This window comes from Bactrocera tryoni, chromosome 4 (genome assembly GCF_016617805.1).
Source record: "Bactrocera tryoni isolate S06 chromosome 4, CSIRO_BtryS06_freeze2, whole genome shotgun sequence".
NCBI lineage: Eukaryota > Metazoa > Arthropoda > Insecta > Diptera > Tephritidae > Bactrocera > Bactrocera tryoni.
The window spans coordinates 78,423,779-78,438,172 of NC_052502.1; the positions used below are offsets into that span (position 1 = coordinate 78,423,779).

The following is a 14,394-nucleotide window of genomic DNA, read 5'->3' on the forward strand; positions in this document are numbered from 1 at the left end:
ATCCTTATTTCTGCAATGCTATTAGGAAACTGCTAAGCTTCATTGTGCCCTATTGGGTTAAAGTTTCATATAGAAAATACCGGTTTTTCATATTTGTTGAAATAGTTGTTGGAAAATCCAAGTCTTATATAGCAATTCAGTTTTCTTCAAAAGCAACTGGTCACCTCACGAAATACCCAAAAAGTGTCCAACAAAGCGGCAGTTTTTCGGAAATTTGTTGGCGCTGCCGCTTGGTAACTCTACGATTGAGTGAAATCGTGTTAGTAAAAGCAAATGTCGCTCGTCCAGTCACTAAATGCATGCTATTGCGGCGAGTAGCCATTCAGTGAATAAAGCGGGTCGCTCAAGTGAGAATGTGTCTTCAATGAGTGCGCAACTCGTCTGCCGTAGAGGGAATATTTATTGACTTCTGCTATTAAAATTTGTTGCTGCAGTAAAGTTTTTACACTAGAACAATTCAAATAAGCAATACGCAAATTAAACTGGAAATCAATGTAAGCAACTCCCTTCAAAAGCAAATAGCGCATGGTGTTAATTACATTGAATCAGTGCTAAAGAATAGAAAAAAGCTAAAATTTAACACATTGAAATTGGAAAATATTTTGTGTCAGCGTTTAGTAGTTGTATAAAAAACGAATGCGAGAGAAAATCGAAACTTTGCTTTGCTTTTCATTGGTGATTTGGGAAAAGAAATTTACTTTGCGTTACGGCCTGCGCTGCGCCCCCACTTCTACCTCACCGCTCACCTCCTGTAGCGTTTTGCGGGCGTCGCACAACCAACCGTACGGGCGCTTCACAAAGCTAGTACATCTGTTAACCTTCTACCAGCGGCTGTCAAGAAGCGCCCACAACAACAAATAATAAATAAAAGGCATTCGGCGCTTACAACAGAGCGCTGCTGTCTGCGCTCACTCGCGCTCTGCACATTTTTGAGTGATTTCGCTTTGAGCGCCAGCTGCGTGTTTTTTATTTACAATTTTTTTTTATTGGAAATACTATATCTAGGAGAATCTCACTCGCTTGCTAGTTTAATGATGCGCGGCATAAATAAATAAATTCATTGTGTGCAGTTTCAGCAAAAGTCTGGTATGTTTAAGATAAAACGTTGATTATGACATTAATTGTGGGCGTACAATAATCAAAAAAGTTAAAATTACCTAAAAATATTCTACAATTTTTAGAAGTGTTGGAGCCTTATCAAGTTAATCACTGTCGCGTTACAGTTGATTTGCTGCCGTGGAATTAGCAGTGTAAATAAAAAACAAAAATAAAAAAATGAAAAGTAATCAGTTTTATATGTTTGTGTGTGTATGAAGAAATAAGCTGTCACGCTAGTGTGCTGTTCTTAAGTTCTACCTACTAAGCTCAAACGAAATCAGTACTATGTGCACATTTGTACATACATAGTATATACAAATATATAGAGCAATGTGGAGTAATGACGTGGGGTCAGTTGTGGATTTAGGCGTGCTATTTTTGTTTGTGATTGTTATAATTCATCAATTGCGGTAAAATGTGATTAAAAAAGAATGTACGCTCGACTGTTTTATGACATACATATGTATGTTCCTCGAGTACATTTCTACGAAAAACTTTTGCGGTTGCAAAAGAATTCCCTTAATATTTGTTGTCGACGCTGTTGACCCAAGTGTATGGCTGCTCTAATTTCATTAGCTCATCACTACGCACTTTCATTAAATTAATGCGTGAGTTGCCCACATTCGCAGATAACAGCGTGATCGGAAGTAAAATTAATTTGCTGTTAACATTAACCGATAAATGAGAAAGCAAAAGCTATCGTCGCAACAAACAGGATTAAATCGCCGAAAATGGAAGCGCCTCCCAGGAACACCAAGCTGGTATTTTCTGTACTACGTACATACATATGTGAAATAAAACAAAAAAATCCTACCAAGGAAAAGAAGAAAACAGCCTCGGATGAGAGACCCCCTTTTGATGACGACCCTGCAAATGTGTTAAGGATTACGATTTAAGATCTATCCATAGAGTAAAAAATATTTGATCCGCTTGAAACTAGACTTCATTCTGGATACTGTAGCAAACTAAATTCCTTCGTATACAAACTAAGCTCTGGCGTTTCGAATATACATATGTATGTATGTCCTGCTTGCAAAGAGTCTCCATATGATACTAACCGCCTCTTGAAGTGTGTAGGATGTAGGACGAAATCTTCTTTAGTCCTCAGCGCTACTTCTAGGCCGTGATGAGTTCCTCCTTAATCAACAATATTAATTCTCATTGCCGTATATTCATAAGTTATGTACATACATATATAGATTTCTGAAGATTGAGCGCCGAAGATGAAATTCACTTAGCCAGGGTTCCATTTACCAATTTGCCAAACCTTTTAAGAAAAGCTTAATCAGTATCAATTTTTCTTCGTTGAAACACTATTTGGAAGATATTAGATATGCTTATTGATATATAATTTTTATTTCGCTCATAATTAGTTCGAAACATCTACTCCCTCTCCATGGAACTGAAGAACCACAGCGACGCATGGATCAATTACTGTTAGTGCGGCTCCCAATCTTTCCCGACACCTCGAATTCCAATTAAAAAAACGTACATATCATCTATATACATACATACATATGTACGAGTCCTACAAATATTTTCTAGCTGACATCAAACTCTAAATCACAGCATCAACAACAGACTTTTTTCTTCTAACAAAAAAATTATTTACAAAAATTCCAACCAAATGTCCTTGTTGCGACAATTTTTCGGCCCGGCATCAAATTCATGGATACGTGCCCTCGTCATCTTCGTACTCACCTGGGCGCTGCTCGTTTACGTCTTCGTCAATAAACTCAATACGCAGCCGAATGCGGACACAGATACGATAACAGCGAAACGCATCAATCAGGCGTTACAGCTGCTCGAATACTCAAAGCAACGCAATGAAGAGCTGCGTCAGATGATCGAGAAGCTTTCGAGGTGAGTAAAATAGAATAAGGTTCTGAGACAACTTATATTGGCGAATCCGAGCTATGTAGTGCCTTTTTGGCTATCCAAGAAATCTTAGTTTTCAAGCCTTGATTCCACCATCGACATTCCATCTTCTTTTTTTCATAGCTCGCTTAAGCTAGCTTGCTTTTAAAAGCCATATCATCTGTCGTATATTTGAAGCTCATTGATGTGTTTTAAAATCTCTAGAGCTTATCGCACGATCAGAGTGCTGAATCCTAATTAATTGGAAACTTTCTAAGAAACGCAAAGTCTTACGGCTTTCTAGCTTTTATAGATTTACTAAAGTTTTTTAAAGCAATTGCTTACGATAGTTCTTAGACAAAGAAGACCACATATGTCGTCGTGTGAACAGGGCTGCATTGTTGTTTTACACAACAAACAAATTCAATGCATTTTCATTCTTGCACTCCAGCTGCACACGCGCCAATTGTTTGGGGATTAAGTACCCTGCGGCTCCCTCTTTAGCTGCGTGTCTCACACGATTGCTTGCTCTTCCGTTTGAATAGCACAATGCCGAGAGATGTCCGCCCTATGCCGCGCTTATGGTGGCTCGCTTGTCATTATGGCGGTGTAAGCGGGCTTCGCAATTGTGGGCCGGTTGTGTGCGAGAGATTACATGCGATCAAAGTTTTGTTGCGCCATGTAAAAGGCGCGCTGATTAATGCAGTGCTGCGTAACGGTAATTGTGGGGGTAGATGTACAGCGGTTTCTAAACGCTTCGAATGGTCAGCTAATTGAGCAGCAATGCCCCCGTGATGCCTTTGAATGTAATCGCGCGACCTCAACTAAAATGGTCATGTGTGCTCGCGCAAATGCTATGTTCACTAGGATTACTACATAACTGTTAAGAGCTTCTATTTTTCTTCTTACTCCCTGCTTAGCGACCAGATCGATAAACAATCAGCACAGCGCCTCATCGAAAAGCTCGAATTTAATTTACAAAATTCCATAAACGTACAAAATCAGGATGCATTGGCAGATTTCATGGGCGTCGGTGATGGAGATAGCGGTGCGGACACTTTCGGCGGTATGCCGGTACCCAATGCTGTTGCTCAGAGTGCTGCAGGCGGCGTCCATGAGCCCAGCTTAGAATATGAGCTGCTGCGTCGACGAATCGAATCGAATGTCGGCGAAATTTGGAACTACTTCAGCAGTGAATTGGGCAAGTTGCGCAAACGCGCCACACCAACGCAGGCCGAACTAACGCAGGACATCAATCAGGTGTTGCAGATGGGCGCTGAACATAAGCGCTCGTTGCTGAATGACATAGACCGCCTGCGACAAGTGGATGGTTATGAGACATGGCGCCGCCAGGAGGCGCGTGATTTGAGTGATTTAATGCAGCGGCGTCTACACTACTTGCAGAATCCGAAAGACTGTGCGAATGCGCGTAAGCTGGTATGCAAACTCAACAAGGTAAGAGCTGTGCATTGGAACACTGCTCTGTTTTTGTCAATTTGAAATATTCTGTTTGTGTAGGGTTGTGGGTATGGCTGTCAGCTGCATCATGTTGTTTACTGTTTCATTGTTGCCTATGCGACGGAGCGTACTATGATATTGAAGTCGCGCGGCTGGCGTTACCACAAAGGTGGATGGGAAGAGGTTTTTCTCCCGGTATCGGAGACCTGCTTGGACGCAGATGCTGCGCATGCGAGTAATTGGCCAGGACGTCATGACATGTCTGTGCTGGTACTACCCATCATTGACTCGCTGATGCCGCGTCCACCGTTTCTGCCGTTAGCCATACCTGAGGACTTGGCACCGCGACTCAGGCGTTTGCATGGCGATCCGATTGTCTGGTGGATAGGACAGTTCTTGAAGTACTTGTTGCGGCCGCAAAAAGGCACATTGGAATTCCTAGAATCGGGTCGTGCGAAATTGGGCTTCAAGAAGCCTATTGTAGGGTAGGTCTATATATGCCTTATATTTTATTTTTCTGCATTAATAATAAAAATCTTGTACAGCGTTCATGTGCGCCGCACCGACAAAGTCGGCACCGAAGCCGCCTTCCATCGCATAGAGGAGTATATGACACACGTCGAGGACTACTTCCTCACTTTAGAAATTAATGGTACCATAGTGCCGCGCCGCATTTTTCTTGCTTCTGATGACGCGCGTGTCATCGAGGAGGCGCGCAATAAATATCCGCAATACGAGATCATCGGCGATCCCGAGGTGGCGCGTATGGCCGCCGTTTCCACGCGCTACACCGACACCGCGCTCAACGGCATCATACTCGACATACATCTGCTATCGCTCTCCGATTATCTCGTCTGCACATTCAGCTCCCAAGTATGCCGCATGGCTTACGAAATCATGCAGACACTATATCCGGATGCGGCGCACCGTTTCAAATCGCTGGACGATATCTACTACTATGGCGGGCAGAATTCGCACAATCGGCAAGTTGTGATCGGTCATGCAGCGCGCAATCAATTTGAGATCCATATGAAGCCAGGCGATCTGGTAGGCGTGGCTGGCAACCACTGGGACGGCTATTCCAAGGGGCAGAATACGCGCACAAAACAAGCGGGACTCTTTCCCTCGTTCAAGGTGGTCGACAAGGTGGAAACCGTCAAGTTGCCGCTCTACGAGCAGGTACAGCAGGGGCGGCTGTGAGCGTAAGTGGAACGAGGAAATGCCTATAAATCAAATTTATGTTTTTCTTGCGGTCAGTGTATGTAATTTATTTTTTATTACATTTTTTTATGTAAGCATAAATGTTTTAGTGCTGTGCAATAATATTCTGCTAGATGCTAGATTTTAGTCAATACCTTTACACATAATATAAAAAGTAATGCAAGTATATATATTTTTATATAAAATTTCCGATATGTGACCAAAGCTAAACTGACTTTGGCTTTTAATTTTGCATTCAAATCTCTATAATTGTATAATTGATAGACAAGCTGCACAAAATCGTTAGTTAGTAATATTTTTAAAGTAATTTTTTGATTGGAAATCATGTTTATTTATTTTGAAAATATTTATATGTTAGTAATAAGGTAGTTGTAAGTATGTTAAAGTAAGCAGAAACCAAATCAATTGAATTTTTATAAAAAAACGTGTCTATCATAAAAGCCACAATAATAAAAAATAGAAAAAATTAGATTACGTCCTTAAGTAGGGTAAAAAATAGAACCGGCAAGACTAAAACACTCGAATATCCGATTAATCGATTAACCAATACCGTTATAATGACAAATTGCCCGGTTTCACGCACTTCAAAGCTGAATTGCACGAAAACGTTCAAATAAATTGCAAGAGCTTTATCAAAGCAATATTCCAGTGTTGAGCTTAGCATTTAGAAAATAGTGTTACGCAGCGTTGACGACTGTATGTTTGACAAACCGGTTTTTTAAAATATAATTTGACCGGTTTTCAGAAATATGATTTAGTGTTCAAAAAAATACTAACAAAGTATTGCGTCAGTCTAAGAAATATGAATCTCCGTTTTTCAAACTAGAAACCGTCGAAAGTGAAACTTTATTTTATTATTATTTTTATTTGTTGTTTTGTTGCGAAGCACAATACGTTTTAAAACGTAAACAATATTAAAAAAATTGCACATACTTCTAATAACAGATTCTTAATTTAAAACTTTAAATCTTAAGTATAATTATTAAATAATAAGTACAATTAAAAAATAAAACAAAAACGTCTTTTATTTGCCGAAACCACTGTCACGATCTGCTGATTTAAATTATATAAGTTTTATGTTCTTCAGGTTTTCTACACCGTTAGTTTTCGTTTTATTTTCGGTCTTCTCCAAACTCCCATATTTTTTTATTTGCCATTCAATTATATATTACTAATATTACACTCAGTAATATTCTTAAATTTCTGTGTTATTTGCTAAAATTGCCAATTGAAATATTTTTTGAATTAACGGTAATTCGATTAACTTTCATTTCAAACAATATTAGTTATTTTCAAAACCTGTAGGCCACTTTAACTTAAATTGTTTAGAATTATTTCTGCAATATCATAACTGTAATCTAAAAATATTTTTTAAAAAAGAAAATTGATCAACAAATTTAAAAAGTAACGCTTAAGCAATTTGAAATCATCATTGTGAACGCTGTCTAAGACCACCCTGTGCTAGCCAGCTGACAGTTGCGCTTTCATAATTCATTCGTGTAGTGGCGGTCAAGTGCGCGTTTAACTTATCGAGGATTTCTTATATTTACGAGTATATAAATAATAAAAATAATAGAAATGGTTTTAAATAATTTAAATATAGTGTAAAGTTTAGTGTTAATGGTTTCTTAATAAGAGTGTAAGTGTGGGGAAAGTGTTGTGCTGACCACGCTTTGGCGAGTGCAAGTGTGCGAGTGTGCAAGTGAATAAATGAAAGTGCCAATGTGTTGATTTCAAGTTGTAATATTCTTATTTATAAGTTAAATTTCGTGAATGAATGTACAGTGTTTTTAAATATACAATTATTAAATGTAAAAATGAAGAATAAATTGCAAGAAATGCAATCAAGGACAATGCCACTGTGACAGCTTCGTGAAGGTGAATGCAATGACAGGTAAGCTATTCTTGTTGCACATGTTTTGTTTATTGTGTTTAAGGATTGAGTTGAATTGGAACGTATTAAAAGCCACGTGTTTGTGTGGGAGTGAAATAAATATTATTTTATTTTTAATATCTAAAATTCTTTTTGCATAACTTAAAAAAATCCTTTGTTGCTCAAATCGTCTGCTAATTAGAATTTTAAATATTTTTTTTTTACTTTATAGTAGATATATACAAAAAATATCGCTTTTTCTCTAAAAACTATTTGTTTTTTTTTTTACATTATTTGCTACCCACTCGCCTTCTGCTCTCCCTACACATGTCCACCATTTTTTACACCATTTAACATTGGACGGGCATAGTTATTTTGGTTGCTGTTTGTAAAAAGGGTTAAAAGGCTATATTTTGCTTTTATTAATGGTTAACACTGTTTGGCAATATATGTATACCCGGAGGCTTTGAAAATCTAGCTTCAATCTGTAATGAGTTTTCTGGTTTTAAATGCTAAAGTGCCCTGAAAAATTATAAAACCCCACAGCGAAAGACGAAATGCCGAACTATAATAATATTAGATAAATAAAAGTATTTTTATTTGTTGTTTTTAAAATTATACATACAACAATTAATACTTTGGCGGCTTTACTCCAGTCCCAATCGCTCTCTTATGCCCATTTTCTTGATCAGCGTGTACAATGAGAAAGAGAACTTTGCGATCTGCTTTAAATACTCAATCGATTAACGAAATATTTTTTGGTTTAATAACGAACTCACATTAAGAAAACTGCCCAGCGTTATTGGGAATATTTTGCCCGCATTGAGTTCCATAACACGCTGCGTGCGCTGCATAAAGAAAACCAGCATTTTTCTAAAGCGTACATCCTGTGCAATCCAATTGGAGTGAAATATCTGTTGCGACAGGCGTTCGCTGTCGTCCATGAGACACTGCGCATAGTAGCATAGCGGAAATATCTCAACAACTACCGCCAGTATGTAGAAACAGCATGCGATTTGCGCCGACAGCTGATCGGCGAATATGAAGATGTTGATGAGCGTGGCGCTCAGTATGCTAGCGGTGATCATGAATTGTATAAAGATTGTAACGGAAATTATGGGCGCAACAACGTCGTAGAGCCTATAACGAAGCATACGCATGTATAATACCTACATTGGTGCGTCTATAAACTCACCCTAACAGGTTCTTATGATCAATTATACAAAGCTTCAATTCTTCCAAATTTTCCTCCAAAATCGTTTCGGCACTGGTGGCCAACCTTTTGAGGCGCATCAATAAAATACGCATATGCGTACGCAGTATGCATACATAAATTACGGCATAAGAGTCGTCTACAACCTGTTGAAAGCAGGCGACATCCATGAGTGCGAATTCCATGAGCGATGCTGTTATGAACGCCAGCTTTGACTTGCGCCAGTCAATAATGGGATTGTACAAAGCATAAGGCGGTCGTCCAAAAATTACCGAGCCGAGGAACGTGCTCGACGCATAACTCCAGTATGACATGGCGAAGAGTACAACGAAACGATTACCCTGTTGTACAATTTTTCGCAGCTCAGCGATTTCTTCTTCAACGCAACAGCGCGCATCCAAACGATTCATATAAACGTTTGCGGTGCGCAATTTTGGCAGCAGAAAAGCCATGACCACTATTTTTACCGAACAGCCAATCACGTTTATGGCCACTTGAATGGACGTGAGCAAGCTGCTTGGCACCAAATCTTCAGTGGACATGGTAGCATAACTGAAGACGAACGATAGCGGCAACCAAATAGTGACCAGAGTATTCGGTATGAGTGAGTATAGTAAGTAAAGCCATTTACGACGTTCAGGCATGTAAATGCCCAGCACGCGAAAACCTTTGAAAAGATATTTGGTTGCTTGTACGGTGCGTACTGCTGGCTTATCCATCGTCTCTGCTGAAGATTTGTGCAATAAATGCTAGTTAAAAGACTGCATAAAACTGTGATATGTTATTACTTGCCTGCTCGGCGTAGCGTTGTAATGCCTGCTTCCAACTGGACAGTACTGGATGGTGCGTTGGCCATAATTTTTGGCGAATTCTTAAATTTGAAAGGATAACCGGACCTTTGAATGCAAACTATTTATAGCAAATGCACATCATTACTAATGAAATATCTTCTAGAATAAATTAGTAGTAACTTCAAAAGTTTTCAAGTTTATGTAAAGGGTGTGGGAGCATAGAGAACGGCAGATAGTTGGTGAGAGGTGATGCACAATGAGAAATATTTGCATAAATATGAAATTTTGCCTCATATTTGAAAAGGTACAGGTAATGAATTGCTTAACGCGGCGGAGATTTGACACGGTCGACTTCGATTCCGGACCTTGCTAATTTTGTTCATACTCATTCGTGGTAAAAATTTGTATAGCCTTAGATTTTTGTCTTTTGTCATTCGCTATGTCCTTCAGACAAAGGGATTGATCATGACGAAAGCATTTCGGTTAAAAGAACACAGCTCTTAACTGATGCGTCGCAGTTGGCAGGTCCCAAACTCATTCCACATTTTTTTGTATAGTACGGTTTAGGCTTACCAGGAACATTTTTTAACTCACGTTCTACGAGCTCATATTTTGGCTGCTTTTTAAGTAGTGTCATTAAATTTTTTCAGTGTAGCTGCGTCTAGCTTTTAGCACTTTGAATATTTAATTAAAAATTAAATTTTATTACAAAGCTCAGACGATAAACTTTATCGAATCAACTTTTATTTATTTATAAATCAAACTTTTAATATTTTCGTTATGCACAAGTATTGAGAAAAACATTCATTCGCACAATTCAGAAGTGAAAAAGTTATATAACTGTAGTACCGCCTTCGAGAACTGGTTTAGGTCAGTGAACCATTAGCTTACTACTACAAGTAGTTTTACTAGAAATTTTCCTTTCTGTAGTGTTTTTTTTTTGCAGATTTTATAGGAATTACAATCCCATCGCTATCTCTTGGTGAACCCTGTAGCTAATTATTTATTCTCTATTACTTAATTTGTAACCAAATGCATAAATAATTGCGTTGATTTGCGATTGATTGAAATTAAAAATTATGACGTGAACGCCCACAATACTTCTTCATCCCCCAGCTGGAGGATTCATAAAGTGTAATGACCGCTTGTGGAAATCTTTTTTTAAGCTGCATGCAAATTCGCTTGTGTATACTACACAGTACTGCTTTGCCAGGCGCTACCCATTGCCGCCGATTTTTAGTATTCGGCTGAGGAATACGACAACAATAGCGGCCCGTGGTTGTGCAAGATTGAAAATATAGTTCCGATTGAGTAGAATATTACCTGTGGTTACCCACGTTGATCTTGTAGAAGTTCTAATGGCTTCGACATTCGGTTTCAATCATTAGACGTCTTCGACTGGCTTATTGAGGAAGTTCGCTGTCTATGATCTCGTTAGTTTCCTTGGCATGTATAATTAAGGTACGAAAAAGAACAATTGCATGTAGTCGGCCCTTGCACTGTATTTGTCAATGTTGTTCTAAACAATTAGCTACCCTGAACCCTAAATTTCACACCTTCTAATAACTTTGACATGACAGAATCCTTTGTGCACTAAGATTTATTGGAGCTTGTGTTATAGATGGATAAGAAATATGTTAGATCCAGTGAATTCAATTGAAGCGATAAGACTTCGTGATATCCATATTTAGGTGCGGTAATAGTAATCTCTTACTGTGTTAAACAAGGTTGCCAGGGCTACTGTTAGGCTTACTGAATGATCTCTTCACTCGATCCCGAATCGTTCCTTCAAATTCATTTTTTCGATGAAAGTGTAAAGGGAGAAAGAGAACTTTGCAATCTAAAATCAGACAGAAAAGATAAGACGGTGTAAAAAATGTTTCAAAGCTTATTTGCATATTAGCAAAATCGCTCACACTGACAAAACTGCTTAGCGTGACGGGAAACAGTTTCCCAGCGGTCAGAAACATGGGACGTTGTGAGCGTTGCAAGAAGAAAATCATTAGTTTGCGATACTCTGGGCTTTGTTCAATCCAATTCGAGTGGAAAATCACGTCCGCCAATTTGTCACTCTCATTGATAAGGCACTGGGAGAAGTAGCAAGCTGGGTAAATCTCTATCAGCACTGCCAGTATGAAGAAGCCGCAGGCCACTTGTGTTTGGAACTCATTCGCAAAGATAACAATGTTGATCAGTGCTGTCCCAATACACACGGCCGAGAGCGCGAATTGTATGAAAAGCGTTATTGAGATGATGGGCGCTATAGTGTCGTAGAGCCTGGCACATTACCAAAAATTAATCATAGCAGATTGTCTTATTTAAATGTACGCTGCCCAACTTACTCAATCAACAATTGATGGTCCTTGATGCACAATTTCAATTCACTGAGATGTTCTACCTTCGTTAGCGTTGGATTAGTACCCAGTTTCTCCACACGAAACTGCAAAATTTTCATGTGACAGCGCAACATGTTAATGTAGATGACGGGATAGCCATCGTTTACAGTTTGTTGCAGGCAAGCGAAGTCCATTATAATGAATTCAAGTAATGACGCAATTATAAACTCCGTGCGGGAGCGTCGCCATTTGAGAAAGGGAAAATATAACGAATACGGGGGATATCCCGAAGAAACCGAGGCCAGAAATGTGCTGGCCGAGTAGCACAGAAAGATGGTCAAGTAAAAAATAACGACCTTTTTACCAAACCGTACCATTTGTCGCAGCTCCTCGACTTCATCCGATGCACGGCAACGCTTATCAAGTCGCTGCGTGAGTATTTGTGTTGCACGCAGTTTTTCCAATACAAACTTCATTATGATGATTTTTGCCGTACCCCCGTATACGTCAAATGTGACCTGCAGCGAAGTTAGCAGATTGCTAACGTTGACATCGTCTGGCAAGGTGAACAATATCAAGGTAAATCCAATGGGAAAATAGAAGGTGGTAAAGAAGTTGACCAAAAACCCATAAATGATGTATAGTGCCCGATAGCGCAAAGGCATTACTAGGCCCATTCCGAAAGCAGCTTTAAAGAGATAATTCGTCGTATCTTGGCTACTCACATGATGTTCAGCTGGAAATATAAACTTGATTTAAGGATTCTGCCACGTCGTGTATGCACTCACCAGCTTCCTCCTCAATATTTCCACTTAAAGCTTTCGTTGAACTACTGGCTTTAAGCTTTCTGTTGATCTTGGTATCCCGTTGAGTTGCGATTTCATTGTGCATTGCTAATGCAAGTCCGATTTTTGGCATATCAGCAGTGGCTTGTCGCGGTGACTGCCTTATATTGCAGCGAATCTCAGATGTCTTATTCGCCAAAGCCAGCCCAAGCGCTTTTATATGCATCAATCGGCAAGCGGTAGCCATAAAATGCAGTCAGTTGGTAGAGTCAAAAGGGGCGAAGACTTACTGCATGGTTTTTTAATGACTTTTCCTTTCTCACTGTTTTCGCATCGTGCGAATTAGCTGGCTCAGCTTTATCCGTATTTTCGGTTCTGTTGAAATTATGGGCGAAACAGCGATCCAACCCACCAGAACCGACTTGTATACGTATAGATTACATTATGATTAATGAATTAGCTGTGTAAAAGTGCCAGATGCATGGCACTTTTTTAAATTTCAATTAGCAATTAATAGAATTATGTCAAAGCGCTGGTTAGTAGCTGTTTAGCCATTAATCCGTCAAGTTCGGAGAGTACAAATTGAAAGTTGAATTAGCGCTGGCAGCTTTGGACACTTCACATATAGTTTTTAGCTAGGTTCGAACTAAAGGATCTACCAATAAGAACGAGGTGATGCTAAAATGAAATAAAACACTCAAATTTGGTCAAATTGGTTTTTTTAGTTATGGATGTCATTTAAGATTTGAACAAAATGTCGACCAAATGGCCACATCGGGTCCGTTTGCATATCTCTACCCATTTTCGCCAATTTTCGATGACCCGGTGCAGCATTTCGGCCAAAGTGCATTGAATTTTGTCCTCGAGCTCTTCGAGCGTCACTTATTGATTGGCGTAAACTTTTAAATTAACATATCTCCTGAGAAAATAATCTACTGGCGTTAAGTCTCATGATCTTGCCGGCCATTTGATTGGTCCATTTCTCGAAATTAACGACTCGTATACGTCCGCCACGAGTTGTCAAAATCACGTCATCCTTATTGGTTGTCGCTGTATTTCGGATCGGTGGTTATGTTTCGTGAATATCTGATCGGTTGTTGATTTCCCGGCGCGCTGTTGTTAACTCGGCTATAATCGTGTAAGCGGTGTCTACGCCAGTAAATAAGAAGAAGGTGATGTTTCGTCTCAATGATTTTCTCTCGAATGTTAGTATCTGGTTGGGGAACGTGACGTTTAATACTCGGAAGAGTGAAACAAACAAATTGCACAGTTTGGGTTCTCGAGTGTAGAGTTGACATGGTCAGTCGACAATGACTCTCACTTATCATACTACATATATGGGTATAAGACCGTGTAAATAAATCGGTTGTAGCGAAATTTGATGATTTTTCCCTTATCTAAGGATTAGTGGTTTCAAACATTAAAATAATTTGCAAGAAACACGCATTTTTTTATAAAAATAATTTATTCGAATTTTCGTAATGCTATACCATTTGGAAAAGGAGCTACAACTAAATGTGGAAAATACCATATTTTTAGTCGCAGTTTTGTACACTAAATTACTAAATCGTTAGAGGCTAAAAGCGCTTTTAAATTAACTGTAAAAATTGCAAACAAATAAAACAATTGTAAAAAATTGTAAACAAGTAAAAAAGAATGGAATATTTTCATATTGCAACAACAGTATGACAAAAAAGTTTGGACTAGATCAATTTATCAATTTAACGGTTACAGTTACCGTAATATATAACGGTTTACATAC

The 14,394-nt window shown here is 38.9% G+C and overlaps 3 protein-coding genes across 5 annotated transcripts; 1 reads left to right on the plus strand and 2 right to left on the minus strand.

Annotated features, from left to right (window-relative positions):
• Positions 1 to 329: 329 nt before the first annotated feature.
• On the plus strand, positions 330 to 6,640 carry LOC120774536 (alpha-(1,6)-fucosyltransferase). 3 transcript variants are annotated; one of them, XM_040104257.1, is made up of 5 exons: positions 330 to 494; positions 2,472 to 2,961; positions 3,876 to 4,410; positions 4,474 to 4,898; positions 4,959 to 6,640. In XM_040104257.1, the coding sequence occupies exons 2-5, from the start codon at positions 2,726 to 2,728 to the stop codon at positions 5,611 to 5,613; spliced, it is 1,851 nt and encodes a 616-aa protein (XP_039960191.1). In that variant the 5' UTR covers positions 330 to 494; positions 2,472 to 2,725; the 3' UTR covers positions 5,614 to 6,640. The 3 variants fall into 3 exon arrangements, with proteins under 3 accessions (XP_039960191.1, XP_039960194.1, XP_039960193.1); XM_040104260.1 differs by lacking the exon at positions 330 to 494 and adding an exon at positions 513 to 1,086; XM_040104259.1 differs by lacking the exon at positions 330 to 494 and adding an exon at positions 1,100 to 1,250.
• Positions 6,641 to 7,929: 1,289 nt separating this feature from the next.
• LOC120774348 (odorant receptor 7a-like) lies at positions 7,930 to 10,003 on the minus strand. The gene is made up of 4 exons (XM_040103930.1): positions 9,513 to 10,003; positions 8,703 to 9,447; positions 8,287 to 8,647; positions 7,930 to 8,229 (listed from the first exon to the last, which is right to left on the minus strand). The coding sequence occupies exons 1-4, from the start codon at positions 9,574 to 9,576 to the stop codon at positions 8,155 to 8,157; spliced, it is 1,245 nt and encodes a 414-aa protein (XP_039959864.1). The 5' UTR covers positions 9,577 to 10,003; the 3' UTR covers positions 7,930 to 8,154.
• Positions 10,004 to 11,093: 1,090 nt separating this feature from the next.
• On the minus strand, positions 11,094 to 12,842 carry LOC120774347 (odorant receptor 7a-like). Its single transcript, XM_040103929.1, has 4 exons — positions 12,636 to 12,842; positions 11,854 to 12,583; positions 11,428 to 11,788; positions 11,094 to 11,351 (listed from the first exon to the last, which is right to left on the minus strand). The coding sequence occupies exons 1-4, from the start codon at positions 12,763 to 12,765 to the stop codon at positions 11,277 to 11,279; spliced, it is 1,296 nt and encodes a 431-aa protein (XP_039959863.1). The 5' UTR covers positions 12,766 to 12,842; the 3' UTR covers positions 11,094 to 11,276.
• Between the last annotated feature and the right edge of the window lie 1,552 nt (positions 12,843 to 14,394).